This window comes from Perca flavescens, chromosome 7 (assembly GCF_004354835.1).
Source record: "Perca flavescens isolate YP-PL-M2 chromosome 7, PFLA_1.0, whole genome shotgun sequence".
NCBI classification, from domain to species: Eukaryota; Metazoa; Chordata; class Actinopteri; order Perciformes; family Percidae; genus Perca; species Perca flavescens.
This window is the reverse complement of record NC_041337.1, coordinates 24,849,673-24,868,413: the sequence shown is the minus strand read 5'-3', so window position 1 is coordinate 24,868,413 and position 18,741 is coordinate 24,849,673. Positions and strand designations below refer to the sequence as shown.

The 18,741-nt window shown below is 40.0% G+C and overlaps 1 protein-coding gene across 2 annotated transcripts in view; it reads right to left on the bottom strand.

Moving 5' to 3' along the window:
- Positions 1 to 939: 939 nt before the first annotated feature.
- Positions 940 to 18,741, bottom strand: part of sema3bl (sema domain, immunoglobulin domain (Ig), short basic domain, secreted, (semaphorin) 3bl) — a 57,320-nt gene continuing 39,518 nt past the window's right edge. The window contains exons 5-16 of one of the 2 annotated variants that reach the window (XM_028583398.1): positions 17,611 to 17,701; positions 14,505 to 14,621; positions 13,669 to 13,811; positions 11,798 to 11,912; positions 11,533 to 11,602; positions 11,043 to 11,187; positions 6,598 to 6,829; positions 6,407 to 6,498; positions 6,069 to 6,110; positions 5,738 to 5,963; positions 3,389 to 3,519; positions 940 to 2,019 (exon numbers count right to left, since the gene is read on the bottom strand). In XM_028583398.1, the coding sequence (XP_028439199.1) occupies positions 1,507 to 2,019; positions 3,389 to 3,519; positions 5,738 to 5,963; positions 6,069 to 6,110; positions 6,407 to 6,498; positions 6,598 to 6,829; positions 11,043 to 11,187; positions 11,533 to 11,602; positions 11,798 to 11,912; positions 13,669 to 13,811; positions 14,505 to 14,621; positions 17,611 to 17,701 (1,917 nt within the window). In that variant the 3' untranslated portion in view covers positions 940 to 1,506. The remainder of the gene's footprint in view (positions 2,020 to 3,388; positions 3,520 to 5,737; positions 5,964 to 6,068; positions 6,111 to 6,406; positions 6,499 to 6,597; positions 6,830 to 11,042; positions 11,188 to 11,532; positions 11,603 to 11,797; positions 11,913 to 13,668; positions 13,812 to 14,504; positions 14,622 to 17,610; positions 17,702 to 18,741) is intronic. The other variant, XM_028583399.1, reaches the window with a different exon arrangement.

The following is an 18,741-nucleotide window of genomic DNA, read 5'->3' as shown; positions in this document are numbered from 1 at the left end:
CGTTACAGCTGACCCCTTCTATTGTTCCCTCTATTGTCACTGGAGTACTACAGCACACAGAGGAACTGTGGGAAAATGAGTTTAGTGGATGATTGTAGTGTGTGAGGAGAGGCTACGTCAGAGAGGTTGGTTGATGTCATTTCTACTTTTAATGGATGATTTTTGACTGTTGGTCAGAAAAAAAGCAATTTGAAGAGGTCACCTTGGCTGTTTTAAACTAAACAATTACTCAAGAAATACAATTTAATTGAAAAAAGATTTAAAAATAATCATTTTCAGTGCTACTTGCTAGATTGGTGTTAAATATGCTGTAGGTAGGATTGCAAAGATCCATCAAAAAAATTTAATCAGACAACTTTTCAGTCCCTCCCCCCTTTCTGCTAAAGCCCAAAATGGTCTCCTAAGCCCCTCCCCCCACAAGGGAGAATGAATGAGTGTGCATGAGCAGTGATTGACACGCAGTTAGACACCCCCCCTTGATCTGTAGCTGGTGTTTAATGGAAAGTTCAACCCAGAGCAGTAAAAATAAAGCAATGTGCTTTTAATCTGTTGAACCATCAACAGTCGTCTCATGGAAGCTTCCAGTTTGAGCTAGTTGAGCTTATGCATTCAGTGTAATGGGTGAGTGGGATCTCAGTTTATGTAGAGACTGTTTGTGTGCATGTACAGTGGCGAGATTAGATACATTAAGTGTCTAAGCCCGGTTGCATTAGTTGCATATGGTTCTTATAAATACACTGCAAACTCAGTTATGTCTCGAGCTGAAGTCACATATGAATATTTTTTAAAAGCCAAGTGCAGAGCAAGGCAAGAAACATGGCCCATTAAATACATATAATAAAGTGAGAAGGATCCAGTGACTGTATTGTGTGAAATGTGACAAAAACAAAGGAAAGTATGTGTCCTTGTGTGCCAGAGCTGCACTTGACAAACTTGCTATTTTTCGGTCCAAAGATGCAAAGTATGTAAATGTGAAGCCCCTCTCTTTTTGAAATTTGCCAAGAGCCAACACAAACTGTTCATCAAAGAGATAGTCCACAGGCATGCATACGTTTTAGAAATCTGAGGTTTGTGAGGATTTTATGTGACTTGATGATTTTATGTGTCTGCCATTTTCAACCGTAAAAGTATATAAGAGTGTATTTGAAAGATTGTCTCTCCTTTTCTCTTCATCAACATCATTACATCAGCAACAGAACCAGTTCAGTAGCAGTCTCTTTTGTGCTGTCTTTCCAGACAACCTTATGTCTTTTTTGGGCCAACCCCTAGCACCTGACCTACACATACTCTGATAAAAACCACTTTGTTAGGTCTAATGGCAAAAGCAGACGCACTGTTCTGATCTACCTTATTCTTACAAATCCAGGTTAGAATGTTTCAACTATTAGGAGTTGATGCTGGTCTTGACTCTTTTGCTGCCCAATTCATCTTGTCCTGTACTGTATTCTTTGTCCCTTTATACTCATTCATTTTCTCCTTCTTTATCCCCCGGTCGCTTTCTCTCCGCTACTCCTCCCATGCGCTGAGATCCCTCGGCGTCCGGTTACGTTCGCCAGAGCTCTTGCTACGTGCCTTCCTGGCGCTCTCCTGCGCTTGGCGGTATTTCTCCAGCATGCTCTTGTGTTTCCTCCTCAACTTGTCGTTGCACCACATCCTCTCACAGTATTCCTCCACGTGTGGCAGGTTCGACGGCCCAATCAGCTGCATGATATCCTTGAACCATGTACGCGATTGGCCGATTTGGCTTGATGAGCCGCCCCTGGTGTATGCACTACAAGGCATCCAGGCTCTGTAGCTTCCTGTGGACCGGTCTTTGAACGTGTCGGAGAGGCCAGGGGTGTCACGTGCCATGAGCTCGTCCACAGTCTCCCCCTGGAGGACTTCGAGAGTAAGGCGGGCCAGGGTCTGTGTGAAGCCATGCTCTCGAGAGCGGCAGATGTAGACGCCTTCGTCCTGGCGGAAGAGACGACGAAACAGAAGGCCCTGCTCTGTAGACATCACCCGTTCGTCCAGCTTTACCTGAGTGAGGCAGAGGGAGAATTTGTGTAACAGCATACGGTTAAGATTTTAAGACATGATGCAGAGAAAAAAGAATTAGGATATGGAATCAACATGTAGTTTTGTTTCAGATTGGACTGTGACTGTGTAGTCACATGGCTGCAATGCAGTACAAAAAAAAGACACAAATATATTTTACGAGTTCAAGAATTATTAAAATTTCTTTTGCTAAGAATTTGTGAATGTTGCAAATGGTTGCATGTACAAGAAATTCGCTTTTGCGGTATATATAAAAGTTCCAAAGCCTTTTGACTATTAATGCAAAGATTTTATCGTTAAGTGGATGAACAAGAAAGCAGTGAGAACAAAGGGATTTAAAGCCACTATATGTAGTTTTTATCTTTCAAATTATTCTAATGGCAGATGTTTTGAAAATGAACATGTGAAAATTGTGCTTTCAATGTATTTCAGCCTATTCATCAGGCTGATGCCAACAAACTATAAAAAAGAAATCAGGAATATTTGGACAAAGAGCATGTAATCCATTTCATAGCATGAGAAAAGAAAGAGGGCGAACGGGGCAATGTGTTGTTTTTGCAGCTTGAATTGCAACAGCAAGAATGTACCATGAAATCCAGTCACTGTTGGTTTTAACTTTTTCCCTGCCTTTTTCTTTCCACTCATTCTCTCTTTCTTTCCTTACCTACATTCACCCCAAGTCTCTCCTCTATTCATTTATAACACTAGTTTCTCTATTCTCTATCCATCCCTTTGCTTGTCGAACTATCCCTCTGTGCCAACACAAATATGGCAGCCTTGTCAGCTGGAGTAGCAGCCAAATGTTTATTTGCAAGGAAATGGAGAGGGGTGGTAATGCCTTAATACTTGCATGGCTGACCGAGGCACTCGGTTAAGCTTGGAGAAACATACCCTCAAACAAATGAATGTTTACTGTGGGTGAGGGCGTACGCAGAAACATACGTTTCTAAGTATTCTAAATCCACTTTTAAACGACTTTGTAACACCGTGTTTAAGTCACAGTGGCAGCTAGACATTGATTGACACTTCAGCTTTCAGTGGCATGTGGTCAAGGTTTGAATTCACTGTTTATCCAAGAGAAAGAGTGGTTGTGCATTTTCCTTTGAAATATAACTGCTTAATTTCAACCATATGTCAAATGGCTGTCAAATGTATCAACCATGTGCCAAATTCACGCACAAATCTCACTTTTAAAGGCACTTACTCCAGCAGTTAAAGGCAGTTACTCGGTCCACCATTGGGCAGAAGTCTTTCAAGGCTTCCCCACCTTCCTCCCATCATATAAGAAAGGGTGGCATTTTGTTATCTTTATCTTGATTTTGATCTGATGGCTATTTACTTATCATCTTACCTCTTCCTTGTGGTCATCACGTTGGACGAGCCAGGTGACAGTAGCTTGTGGAGAGCGAGGAACACACTCCAGGAAGGTGCTGTTGTTCTCGGTCCCATACACCACCCTGTCTTCTGTCACATCTAGGTCTTCTGGAGAGAGAGGATTTGAAAGATTGTGAAAAAATTAAAATGAAGACTCCCGTTAATCTTGCTTTCTTGACAAGATTTAGATGGTAAGATCAACACCACTCTCAGTTAAGTGCACATGCAATATGAAGCTGGAGCCAGTAGCCGGTTAGCTTAGCATAAAGACTGGAAACAGGTGGCCAGGCTCTGTCCAAAGGTAACAAAATACACCTAACTCACTTGATGAATGAGTTATAAATGTGTTGGTAAGCAGATTTCTTTCACCATTAGACAGAGCAAGGCTATCTTTTTACCCCTGTTTGCAGCCTGTACGAGAGTGGTAGCGGTCTTCTCATCTCACTCTCTGCAAGAAAGCAAAAAAGCATATTTCTCAAAACATCAATCCCAAATACTACCTACATTGTACTGTACACAAAGAAAGTTGCAATCTGTACTGCAGACCTCAGAAAATACAGATATAAGCGTGATATAATGGTGATATGGAGACACAGTTAATGAACCAGGCAGCATCTTTGTCTGTACCAGTGTTGCAGTCAAGAACACCTAAACCGAGACCAAGTCATTACCAAGACCAGAGTGTATCAAGACCAAGACAAGACCAAACAACTGAAACATACAGTATATACACAACTAGCTAATATGTATAGCTAATATTCGCTAAATCACTTTGGGTTAGGGGTGAAGAGATTTCTGAATTTTTGGTAAAGAGGCAGATTGACAACTTTAGCTAGCTAGCTTCGCTAGAGTCCCTTACACTTAGCTTACGTTTCTTTATGTTTCTTGAAATAAAATCCAGAGTCCTTTTCATCCGAGACCGAGAGAAGACCAAGTAAAGAAAAATGTGAGAGAAAAATGAGGCTGAGACCTTTAAAAAGTGGACTTGAGACCAGTCTTGAGTACTACAACACTGGCCTGTACCTTGTGAAAAGTTCACTTGCCATGTGAGTACCCATTTAGAAGAAATCCCTAACAAATAGCGAACATTATTTCAGTCTTAGCAAAGAAAACACATGCCTCTGGGGGTTATACTTCAACACCAACTTGACACCTTGGCACAATGAAACTTCATAAAATGTAGGTTAATTCACAGGCCTTGAGGGAGGCATATTTCATCACCTCAGCAACATACCTACAGTCAGGTGAGCAAACACATGCACACATCCTTTCTTCTCCCTCTCCACAGTCTCCTTTTTCTCCTTTTTGTCTGTCCTCACACTTGTTCTTACCCTCACCTCCACATCTCTTTTATCCATTTTCTCAGACTCATTTGTCTTTCTACTTTTTGTTGGTTCTTACTTTTCATATGATCACTGATGGCTTTAGATAACCTCAGTTTGAGCTTATATTTCAATCTTACAGCTCGCTCTCCCTCTCATCTCGCCCTAGAAACATGTACAAGGTTGTAATGTACGTATGCGTTGTTGAGGAGTTAACATTTTCTGTCTAATATAGACTGCACAACATCTGTCCCATACAGCTAGGATAAACTGCCAGACTACAAATCAGACTTCTCTCATAAACACGCTTTCAACATGGCTTTCATCCTGAGATAAAAGCTCAAAGACACCCTGTACACTGACCCTTACAAACATAAACACATACAATCTTCATTCAAACACAGGCTGGAACTTGTCCAATAGCATCTTCCCTTGGACGTCAGGTGTTTACAAACTCACAGACAGTAGACATAAGAGTGGAGTCTCACTGGTCTTCTTCCTCTCCACAGCTAAATAGTTTAAAGTGAGGAGAGCACCACCCTGTCTAGACCTACAAGAAGAAATGCTTAGCTAAAAAAGTTCAGAACATTACCTCAAAACCAGGACAATGAGCAGTTATAAAGAGGAAAATATGCATTAATTGTAGTAAGTTCTCTATGAAAAGTGTCAGTTATCTATGTGATAGGATATTTAGATTAAGGTTGCTACCACTCAAGTTACAGCCAGCAGGCTGTTAGCTTAGCTTAGCATACCCGTAAAGTCTTTACGGTAAAGACTGGAAGCAGGAGGAAACACTTAGCCTGGTTCACTAATTGTAAAGTGATATCTTTGTTTGTTTAATCTGTACAAAAACCAAAGTCTAAAAACAAAAAGTTGCAGTTTAACAAGGGACTATTACCTCGACAGGGGCTGTCAGGAAAGTCACTGCACCCAACCAAGAAATAGTCCTGCATGAGGAACAAATATGGTACAAAAGAAGGGTCTAAGCAGGTAGTCACACTTACCACTCAGATTCTGATCTACACACTGCAGCACAGGGTTTCCATGCCTGATGTCTTGTCTGCGGTAGCGTCGTTTGCTGTTGGGCGTGTACCGTGCGCACAATGATCCATCCCAGGCGCAGTAAGGGTCCCTGGCCAGGCAGCACTCGGCACAGGCTTTCCCGTAAGTCTCACAGCGATGCAGCTTCACCTGCGCCACACCTGCTGGAGAGCCCACATACAGGGCTTGCTGTTTAAAATCATAAGAGGAGAAAAAGCGGCGTAAGCCATGATGCTGGTAAAACAGTTAATAGAAGGGAGCATTAATTTAGTAATTACAGTTATATTAACTTACCCTTTTCACGGATATGTCCATCGATGTAATCTGAGTTGGCACCTGCAATAATAAAAATATGTTGACACAGCATGTGATAAGGCTTACAATTAGAAAAAGGATGGACGTAAGATGTAAAATGAGGAAAAATTGTGATTATAGGTTTTCTTTTAAGACATCTTTGTCGTTCCTTATGTGTTGACTACAAAGAGGGTTTAAGAGACACAGTGAAAGAAATGCCATCTATAATGATGTATAGCCGCTTCTTCAATATGGCCTAAAAAACAATGATTTAGGAAGAAGCAGAGAATAGAGAGAATTAATAAATAATACAGATACCTGATGGAGTAAAAACCTACTTTGAAGACTTGCAGCTCCTCCAGTGTGACCTCCTCTGGTTCCAGGCTGTTTCCACTGTGCAGGGCAATCACCTTCAATACTGTGCCAACGTCTGAAAGACACAAACACACACACTATAAGTGACAGAACAGGAACCTGTTCTCTGCCACGATATTCCAAAGGGCTGTATTCATATTCATACTCGTATTACCTGTGCCAATGAACATGACGTCATACTGCCCGTCCTCTGCCTCGACCCGGTCCACCACAATTTGCTTCAGCTTGTAAGGAATGTTGGCCTTAACAAGCACAGGCTGGCGCAGAGCGGGATACACCGGCCGCCACATCAATGGGTGACTACGGGCAAACTGCAGCACTGAATCAGGGAAGTCCTTTGTGCTGCCAAACTCTCTTCCTGGCTGGTTGGTGATTTTACTAGGGCACTGGAGAGGCAGAGGGAGAGATGAGAAATCTAGACAAACAGAAGCAAGACAGAAGAAAGCAAAGCTCTGGGCATTTTCCACCATTACTCTACATTCCCACCATTATCCTTCACTGGAGGTGGGTTTTCCAAGAAAATGTGGCCTAATTAAGGTTTTAAAGACTTCTCAAAGAACCCTCATTAGCAGTTTTACTGTGCCTGAAAACTTTGGATGACAGTTCAAAACCACGGTTGTAAAGTTATGTGTTTGGAAACAGCTCTATAGAAGCAGAGTTAGTTAAAAAACGGCCCATTTGTGTCACTGTATGAGAAAAATGAATGTGCTGGTACTTGGCTGAGACACTGTATCACTCAAATAATTTAGAGGGCTGAACAATGTCCAAATAAAGACATGTATGCGAACCATATGACCGTTGGGTTTGCTCATTCTGATAAGCAATTCTTTGCAAAGAAGCCAAAGTTTTGTGAATTAAGATCAATGACTGCAGCAATGGAGAGAGAGGGTAGACTTGAGCTTTACAGAGTTACTGCCCGGGCTCACAAGACTCAAATCTAGTCTTTTGGGGTTGATATTAAGAGTCATTTGGAAATAAACCAGGGAGCTGCAATGATCAAATTAGCTGCTCTGGTGAATGATACTTTCACTCAAGATTTGAAATACTTTGAAATTACTTAAGAGCCTAGCAAAGTGAAACAGAAACAGTGACTGACTAAAATGAAAGCATATATCAAAGTCATTAGTGACAAATATCGCAAATTAAGTCTGAGAGAACAGGTTGAATTTAACCTAGACAGAGTCTCTTACACAGACGAGATTCTTGAGAGAGCAGTTATAGGTACTTATAGGTATTTGTATAAATCTCATTGCCTGATATTGCTGTCCCAGACTGTACTACCATATGGTAGAAATATTGTTACTTTTGCTTATCACAACAGAAACTGATCCACACAATAGCTCTCTAATGGTCTGGATTCAATTTCAGAGGGGGGAAATAAACTGTGCAGGGACGTTAGACTCAAATCTGCACAAACGATTGATAATAGTACGTTCCTCTGAGTATGGTTTACTAAATGGGGTCAATTACAATGTATTGCAGAAGGTGTGGAATGTGTAAGCAAATCCAAGCTCAATACCCCAACTTGCTAACTACAAATGCTTCGTATAAAATGTACATGCCTTTACAGTATGATATTTTACAAAAAGTAGTGTATGAATTGTGATGGTTGTTGATAATTCAAAATTGGTTCCAAGCATAACTTTATCTAACCTGTGAGTAAGCTGTATGCTAAAATCAACACAATTGTTACTTTTACACACAGAAACAAAACAACATAATCTTTTGCACTTTCCTTTTGGAACTTAAGGGACTATGTTTCTTCAACATTTAGGATTTCCTGACCACTCAATGCACATTCTTGATATGTCAGTGTTTTAAACTGCTCTCTAAACTACTCTGCATCTGTTTGCACAGTGCATAAAACCTAAACTGGAACAGCTCCAAAATCTCTTGTCAACTCATCCAAACTTTGCTGCATCAGGCCGACTGCTTTCCATCTCCAACTGAGAGCCAAGTGAGGATTAATGAGAGAGAGAGAGAAGAGGTGAGCATATTTGGCAGACTTCTATTCACGTCCATTTTTAGTGTGTATTTGAGCATGTTTGCATGTATGTGTGTTAAGCACAGTATGCATTGTGTGTGAGCCCTTTTGTATTGCATTTGGGAAATTGCTCCATTATAACAAACAGACCCAGCAAAGGAAAGAGAGATTAGTTTAGGTTCAAATCCTGGAAAATGACTTTCTTCATGTCTATATCAACCTCTGTAGTTGTGGTTTCATTCTTCTGCAAGTGTTCTGTGTCACAACACAAACACAACAGAATCCATTTTTGGTAACACTTCATACTACAGCCTGCGATTTACAATGTAATTTTGTTGTATGAATCAGGTACCAATTAAATACTCACTGGTTTCTACTGGTACTTAAATGTAGGTTCAGTGGAAGAAAACAACACTATGACGAAAAAGGGAGTATGCCTGTATGTTAGACAGACATATAAATAGCTTAGCAGAAGCCTCTGTTTGAACTAAGAACATTAATTATATCCTGTAATATCTCAAACCAAAGAAGACAGTTGACAATCCCTGAACAGATAGTTGGGTTCTGACTCAATCGGGAAAGGATAGTTAAGTTCAACATCTAAAGCCTTTATGGTTGAAAGTATGACACTTTAAATTCAAGCCAAACTGTCAGTGCAGGCAGGAGGCAGAAAAATGTGCAGATGATGCTCTGATTATCGAGGTGACAGTATAATATAGTACTGTTGATTTAAAACAGGCTGTGAAAGTAATTTTCATGTCAGAAATCAGTCCAATAGAAATACCCAGGTAAATTAAATGCTGTATGGATCATAAAAGATAAAATCATTGTGATAGCAATGCAGAAGCTTAGTATTTACAGTAAGTATCAAACATGAGGTTATTATGATGAAATTAGATGTCAGTGTGGATGACAGAAGCAGGCAGACAAATGCCTCACAAAATTCATTCCAGGTAGGATTACCATTAAAGCTCTAAAATCTAGACAATCCTATCATTCCCTCTATTACAGAATGAGTTCTGACACACATTTAAACAATGTGAAGTAATATGTCGATCCAAGATAAATACATAGGGAAGATAAATCCAACAATTCTCTCTCATATAAACTGAGCTTTTATTTTCCATTCCTGGGTGAGTTTTGATAGGTGAGTAAGGAGACATGATGAATATTACACAGTATAAAGATGTAATCTGTTACTAATGGAAAAGCCAGGGAAAAACAAAAGTTTAATGTTCTGTCTGGTTCCAACGATACAGAAAAATCTAGGTCATTGAAATTGTTTTATAAGAGAATATGGTGAATTTTTTAACTCCAGCTAATCTGTGCCTCTTCATCATCTTCACCTTTTTCCTCTCTTCCTCCTTCCCTCTCTCTCTCTTATACTCATAGTTTCGGGCCAAGACATTCCTGTTAATCAGGGAGTCAGCGGAGTGAAACCACAGAGGTGTCTGCTCTGTTCTCACATTATTCATATTTCTTCTGCCTCCATACGCTCTCCTGCACTCTGGTAATGAGGTGGAAGTACCAGCGCAACGTGATCGTGTGTATGTGTGTTGCCTTACACGCGTGTTTGTGTGTATGAATTACAGTGATGTGGTTGAGAGAACATGACAGAGCTCCACGGAGAGTCAGGATGTAAACCAGGAAAAGGCTCTGTACTGTGTATAGTCACCACAGCTGCACTACCACATACAGTAGTTTACTTTACTGATATGGAAACTTTCTATGCCTCATTTTTTTATCACCCTCTCTATTGTAGCACACACAGTAGGCCTGAGTAACCACTTCATCTAAGAAGATGTGCCATCCACATTATGTCTTTAGAAAATCTAAGGTACTGGACTTTCTTGGACATGGACGTTCAGTTTTTGTTGAAACCGTTTTAGAGAGGTGTTGATTCAACTTTATGATCATTTTGGAGGCTGTAGTTTGTTGTGTTGCTGCTGTGTTGTAAAATGAGCTTGAGCCTTCCTTTTTGTTATCAACAAAAATAGAATTGCTGTGTTTGAAATTAATGCATTAACCCATTTCTCAGAGTCAGTTTCTTTGAGATATACATTTTTGAACTATTGATAAGTAGAGATTAAAATTAGCCTTTTGGCTGAATCTGGCACATTTACATTAATGTAAATGAATATGTGTTGTCCCTGACAGATAAATAAATAAAGTAAATTAATAAAAGTTGATTGAGTTATGTTGCTATGGTAATGTTTAGATCAGCATTTTAAATAAATCTGAGGTTCCTGACCTGCTGATTTGTATTTAAGAAACAATAAATATGAGTTTGAATGTTTAATTTAATGTCTCTATTTTTTCGTAAGTGTGTTGTTCTTGTCTTTATTTAATTACCAACAAGGAAAACAATTCTGGACACAGTTTATCAGCTTGTTTATAGGTCTGAAATCAGCAGAGTCTAAAGAAATGTAAAGCTGTGTGTCATCAGCATATGAAGAGTAGGACATCTTATGTTTCCTTATACTGTAATGTTGTCATGTAAAATAATCTGGAAATATTGGTGTCATGGTAAGTACAGTATGGTTAAGGTACAGTTAAGGTTGGGCAACCCAAACAGTTCAGTAAATTTAGAGTTAGAGGTGATATACTTTACTCACCACGCCTGGTCTTGGATAAGGGACCCTGCCTTCGTAGGCCCCCCACTGGTAGTCGGGGCCCTCTTTATGGGCAAAGGGTCCGTTGAAGGCTTCTCTGATGTCAGCCATACGGTAAACACACACGGCAAAACCCTGGAACACATTACTGTAGAGGAGAGAGGGGGGATATACAGTTGAATGTCAACCAATACCTTTATTATTAGGGTTTAATTGTAAGAAATTGTTGAAAATAAAGGCAAACATGAATGTATATAATTCTATGTTTTAACTATGTGCATCAATGATGGTCATACTGCCTAACAGCAACAACAATTTAATTAGTTGTAAGTCAGTGAAATCACACAATTAAACCATCATCACTTGAGTAACAAACCAGGCTGAACACCCAGCATCACTAATGGGCGTGCTCTGGTGCACTTGTAGCCACACTCATCAGTGATGTCATTGTGTACTGTATATACACAGAGTATGAAGCGTCATGGTTATTCACCTGATGGAGCTGAAGATCGCATAGACATCTGGGTTCCTCTCATCCTTGGTCCGCAGCAGAAAAATATCCTCTGTTGTATATAAAAAAAACAATGCCATGCAGTATGTGTGTTACATACACTATAATGTGGGAATTTGTGCTTGTATGCCTTTTGTTTGTGGAAGAGGACAAGTGTGTGTAAATAGTCTGTGTGCTTATCTGTGGCATGCTGCTGCATGTGTTCATGGACAGAAGCTTTGTTCAAAAAGGTTTGTGTGTATCTCACCCAGTTGGTTAAAGTGTGTGTCGATGCCGTGAGGTCCAGGTACAGAGCAGACCAGTCTGGCTTTGATGAAGGTACTCCACTTGTTCACCAGCACTCGCTGACCTCCAACATCATTCTAGCAGAGAAGACAGTAAACACAATGAAACAGAGCTGGCTATTCATTTCAAAGTACACAATTTTATTGTTATAACTCTGTACACCAGCACACTGGGTTTGGATTACATCAGCTTTAAGGGTGAAGTGGGTGAAACAGTGCCAGACTTGTAGCCCTGTTTGTACATTGTCCCCCAATTTTAGGACAATATACAGTATCAGGATATTGAGCTTAAACTTAAAGATAAGGCAATGACGGGTTTTTTTAGGCAGCAGTGGAAATACTGGCTTGATTTTTTTACTCTTTTGAGTCTTTTGTCATTTACAGAGAATAAATGTGTCGGGACCGAGAAGTGTCTGCATGTGTATGTGTTCTTTACTGTCCCCTATTCATCAACATTTTCTATGTGTGAAAGTGTGCATGCATTGACATTTGTGTGTGTGTGTGTGTGTGTGTGTGTGTGTGTGTGTGTGTGTGTGTGTGTGTGATGTGAGGATCAGCGGTGATAATGGGCTTCCTGGCAAGAAGCACCACATGGGAAGGGATGACAATTATTCAGTTTTGCCTGAGGGAGAAAAAGAGGACTGAAGAGAAAATACTATAATATGCATAGGGAGAGAAAGAGGAGTAAGAGAGATGGAGATGAGAATGACTTGATAATTGGAAGGTTTAGGTGGGATTTTGTCTGAGAAGTTTCTGCAAACTTTTCTGGCACAGTCAAACAGTCTCTAAGGAAATCCTGCAGCTGTGTGTGTGTGTGTGTTTGTATTCTTCTATGCATACCTATATTTGTGTATTGTGCACGCAGCACATATTTGGTTTTTTAAGACAAATCAATGCGTGACAGAATGTGAGAGAGTGTGCAGAGCAGATTGGGATCACAGTTGGCCAATTTGACAGCTGTGTGGGTTTTGGTAGGATAAAGAATTCATATGATTCTGAATATCACAATGCCGTCACCACAAAAAGGTTTGGAACTTTCGCAATAGCAGGATAAACCCATAAAACCATGACCTCCATGTCCTGGGAAGTTAACCCTGCAGACATATGTTACCATGTAAAAATAGACCCCTACATTTAAATTAATGTCTCTTTCTAGCTCACCTTCTCACCATATTTTTCTTTTCATATAATCCTCTTCCAGTGGACTTTAGTGGAAGTGTGAATCTATACATCAGGCTGAAAGGCCTGGTGTAGAATCAAAATTTAAGATCCATAACTAATTCTCCAGAAAACATGAAAGCCCCAAAGTACTCCCAGAATGTTCCAGATCACAACCTGCTCCTCAAGTGAAACACCCCTGCAGATGTCTCATTCCTGGGACTGGATATTTGCATGGTCATAAGGAAAAGCATTGAAGCTCACCCGGCCATCTGGCTTCACTCATCCCCAACCTGCCAACAGATCATCTCTCAATCTTTCTGTGTACATCTGTATCTAACTGGGGTCTTTGGATTATCCTGAGTAACTGGGACATTGTTTCTGGAGAGATAACTTCTGTTGAGTTTTTCATGTCATTTTTTAATGCTTTAAGCAACACTAACAAAATCCACCTCCATTGGAATAGTGACAGCACACGACTCAGAGATAGATATCTCACCTCCATTGGAATAGTGACAGCACACGACTCAGAGATAGATCTCTCAAAACCTTGTTAAATAAAAGTATATGTACGTCTAGATACTGGTTGACCATTGCAGCTTTAATACTAGAAACATCAGCATGTACTGTATCACAAAATAAATGTGTACAAATAAAGAGTTAAAAAGTATCTTACCGCACACACTCGTCCGACTCGTGTGTGTATGGACCCCTCCCTGTCCCCTGCCTCTGTGGCTTTCTCAGTAAAGAAGAAATACACTTTATCATTGTCTCTGTCGTCGTTGTCTGGGATGAGATGGGCAGCGATGAACTTAGGGTCTGCCGAGGAAGATGCAAGAAGGAAGAGAGGTGGACGTTAGTATGAAAGGAGAAAGTAATTCCATATATTACAATAGACCCTGTTGTTTTATGAGACAAAAACAATATGGTCTCCCTCACTTCCCTGCACGGCACTGCTTGTATGCATTGATAAGGATAAACATTTATTTACTGCCATCATTGTCTTTACTCCTTTCAACAAAGAAGCTTTGAGAGTTTAAATATTTTGTGCTGTAAATCAGTAAAGATGATTTCCTTCAACATCTGACATGGTGACACAAAGTCAAATGGTAGTTAGTCAGTTTTTTATGGTCATACCAGTGTCCAACATGTGAATGTGTTTTTATTTTTTATATGAATATCTCACATATAACACTTTGAAAATAACATTCTTATCGTGCACACAATGTAAATAGTTTATATAAGTATTATACTATGGCCTGGGAAAAACACCAGGTTCTGATTGGCTGGCAAGTGTTGATTAAAACGTTGTGCAAAGTATATTACACATCATGTATTTATTAACTCTCACTTTTCAAATTGACCTGACCTGAGTTTAAAAATTGATAATACACAAGATAATTATGATAATACACTCCAAGGTCCAGATATGGAAAACTATGTGGTTTACTTTGCATTGTCTCATTACTGTATTGAATGTAGTAATAAGTTGATAAAACAGTGAAGCATTACCATGAAGAAGTTTCTGGTCAGTCTCTGTCCTCATGGTGGACCGTCCTCCCATACTCCTCAGGATCACAGAGTCTCTACCCAGGAAATCTGCCGTCAGTCCTGTATACAACTCCCCACCTATAGAGAGGGAGACCGAGATGGTGGGAGACAGAGGATACGTTTAGCAGATAGAGGTAGGGGAGGAAAAGAATGTATAAATACAACAGGAAGGACAGAGGAGGGTCAGAATGAAAGAGGTGGAAGGGACTGGAGAAAAAGGCACAAAGAAAAAAAAACAGTAGCAAAAGAGATTAGGGGAAAATAAAAAGTTTGGCACAGAAAAAAAAAATAATGAAATCAAGGGTAACAGAGAAAAATGTTGCGGTTCAAGCAAATGAGGAAGGGAAGGGAAGAAGCAATTGAAGACATCCAATATAGAAAACACCGGGAGAGTAATCTGAAACCCAAACTCAAACACACTCCGTACAGTACATCCTCCACTGAGACCATAAGCATGGACTCAGTTTCAATTTCAAGAATTCAGAAAATGGATTTAAATAGATATAACATCTTTCCTGAAGCATGTTGAGGAAATGAACCTTGGAAAAGCTTTTAGCAGCCAGGGTTATCTGTCATCCGAAAAGACAGCAATCTCAGCTAGTTCGGAGACAAAAATAACTACAACACTGGTCCGATAATTAAGTTATAAGAGAGTTATGAGAGCCTTTAAAAAAAAGAAGCCTATTTGTTGAAAAAAACACAACTGTTATTTTTCTCGGCATTGTGACCAATGTAGAAAAGGAATCTGTCCACTGACAGTGACCTCATTGGTGTAAAATTAATTTTTATCTAATATAATTTGGCTTCAATAACGTAAACACGCACATCCTTCTTTGCCAAACAGATGCAAACACACATACATACAACCCAAACTCATTTTCACACAAGCAAACGTGAACAGACACATGTAGATACAATAATTGGTGATGAAAGGGCCAGTTCAGCTTTGTGTATTTTGGGAGCAGATCCTGAAATTGAGAAGAGGAACACAACAGGGGGCTGATGAATAGGACTTTCATCATCATTTACTGTTTCATTTTTGGCATCTCTTTCCCTTTTTTTTGTTGATATGCTGTAATATGTTTGTCAAGCTCTATTTGTATGCCTGTTTCTGTTTTTCTGTCGGCCCATGTATGTCTATAGAGAGGTCAGTGGTCACGGTCAGAGACAGAGCCTGAATATGGCAGTTTGTCAGACTCACTCCTGTAACAGGAGCTTAAATTCCAGCTATCTGATCATTTTACACAACCCTGTTGACCATGAGGAGGCCAACAGATCGGCTGAGTCAGTGTTTTCCACTTTCATATTTTTAAAACTGTGACATAAAACTGTGACATTAAACCGCTGCAGTGAACAAACCTTCCTCTCCCTGCATGTACAATTCAAAATCAGTCTTTCTACAATAAACTTAAAGTGATGGTTCAGAGTAATTTCACTCTAGGCTGCTTTGCACCTTGACCTCGAGCCAAACAAACCCCAATAAGCTTTTCCCCCTTGTTATAACGTTGGTCGAGTTAGCGTTATAAGCTGGTTATCTTAGTGCAGGCGCTAATAGACCCACGTTTGGATCTCTTAAATAACCCCACTAATAATGCCTAGATTGATACCAAACGTCTACACTAGTACAAATATTTTATGTATTTATAAAACGAGGCATTAGACAGTTTGTAACTACACCAGAAGTATATTTAAATAACACTTGCCTGATAGATACTCCTCACGGCTGCTATCGCGCGAGATCCCGCGACATCACACGAGATCACAGAGCACATATATTGCCGGAAGAGACTAATGGTAAAGAAGAATCAAGAAGCAAGTGAACAGCAGAAGCAGCTACTGCAGTGTGAGGCGATAGGACAAAATGCCACGCAGTTGTATATATCCCGGCTGCGGTTTAAAAGCTAAAAATTTCAATCCAGAGACATTCCATGATCTGCCATTTCGATACAAAGATCGTGATGTTGCGGGATCTCGCGCGATAGCAGCCGTGAGGAGTATCTATCAGGCAAGTGTTATTTAAATATACTTCTGGTGTAGTTACAAACTTTCTAATAAGCTAACCAGCTGATAACGCTAACTCGACCAACGTTATAACAAGGGGGGAAAAAACTTATTGGGGGTTGTTTGGCTCGAGGTCAAGGTGCAAAGCAGCCTAGAGTGAAATTACTCCGAACCATCACTTTAAGCTTCTGTGGGCAAATGGCATTCTTCGGTAGCTTTATGTGTATTGTTCTGTATGTACATCCACAGTACAGTATGTCTCTGCTGAAGTCCAAACTACTGAATATTTGGCTGTAATTGAACAATTTCCTGCCAAATACTGTATGATTCTTTGTGGGATCAATTCTGCTGCTCAAAGGACCCAGCTGCAGAGAGAGGAAGGTGAAAGTGAAGGAGGGCTGCACACACACACGCACACCTCCTGCCTCAGAGGCTCCCAGAACTGTCTACCACTGGTATAAATCAGCACTATTTCACAAACTAAATACCTAATGACATTCAGAGAGAAAAACCCAGGACTATTTAACCTACTCAGCACAGCTCCAGAGTATGTGCATGTATGCATGTGTCAGAGCCAAAGAAGGTTCGCTAGTTGCTGTTCTTTAGGGTATTATCATTTCAAAACAGAGAGCAGAGATCTGTGCAGAGAGGTGAAATGTGTAGAAACGGACCATCTGTGCTTGGCATTTTAAGTAGTTAGATGTGGCAGATAGAGAATACCAAACTACAAAAAGGCCAGCCTTAATTTGATAGCTTTGTCACAGTGGGTTAACTTGTGAAATTTGTATTTTGTTATTACAGACTTTGTGCAATGGGATAGGGATAGAACAACCACCTCTTTGGACCTTATATCCTCAGTTAGTTTTCTCATGTTTGCCTTTATTTTTATTATTGCCTTTTATTATTTTGACAGTTGACAGTGAAGAGGCAGACAGGAAACAAGAGGAAAAGGGTATGACATGCAACAGTTTGGGCCAAATAACCTGTGGAAACTGGTTCCCAATCCATATTAGCTTCATAAACCACTTGAGAAATTGTTAAAAAGGCAAAACATCATGGGACGTACCACTGAAGGTGCTAGCAAAGTGGAGGCTGGGGTCATGTGGAACCTTCCCTCGTCCATTCTCCACATTTGTAGGGTCCATGGTGAACACATGCTGTGGAGGAAAAAGAAGATTGGAGGATTATAAGTCATTAATTCCAGCATGTAATGCAAGACAGAATGCATCAACTAGCTCAACAACTAACTGTTTTAAGCTTCACCCTATGTTTCAGATTTATTTGTCCTTCCACTGAACTCTGTGTCTGTCTGAGAAATAAGACGCTTTCTGAGAAACAAGGAAATAAAGGATCAGTGTAGTTGCCAAAGTTCAGAAAAAAGTTTCCCACATGGTTCCCAAAGCAGATCAATCTTGAGAGCTGGACTGTATATTGCGTAGCCAGCAGGGTAACAAATTAAAACAAAGTACATAACACTGTTATCAAATAAAAAATACATAAAACAAATTCAGACTTTATCAACAGATACCTAATTGTGACAGTTTATATGAGAACAGGTTTCATGACCCTTAGGGTCATAAAACTCACTGAACACATACTGTGCAGTAACTGACCAAGTAAATATATAAAGTCATGATCCATGACATTTACACGTAACAAGAATTCCACTCTGTCTTGCCAACTTGACAGAACCAATGCAATATTCATGAAACCTTTTTTCATTTGCTGTGAGGAGTGCCATGTTTTTTTGGGGGGAAAAACATCCTGCTGCACAGTAAGTGATGTGATTCATGTTTTCAGCAACAACAGTTTGGAAAAAATAGAAGACCTGAGTTTCCAAAATGATCGACAAAACTGAATTCAAGTAAAGAAATGCTTCCCCCCCCCAAAAAAACTTGTACTTCAGGATTTTAGGGATCACCATTGAACATCAAACCGCAATCAAATTCTTTTTTCTGACTAAAGTGTAGAAGTAAGGAAGCAATTAAAATAACAGAGTGGTTCTTTCTTCGTCATTCACCAGTTAGTCAAGTTCACCTGACGAACACTGGCCACATCCTTGGATTGTGTGATTTGCCAGGTCAAAACAGGGTCACTGTGGACAAAAGACCTTTTGTTTTAAGCCTTTCTACTCCCACTTCAACAACATCAGTGTACAAGGCTCCCATGATCAATGTGAGTCCAAACGTAGTCCTCT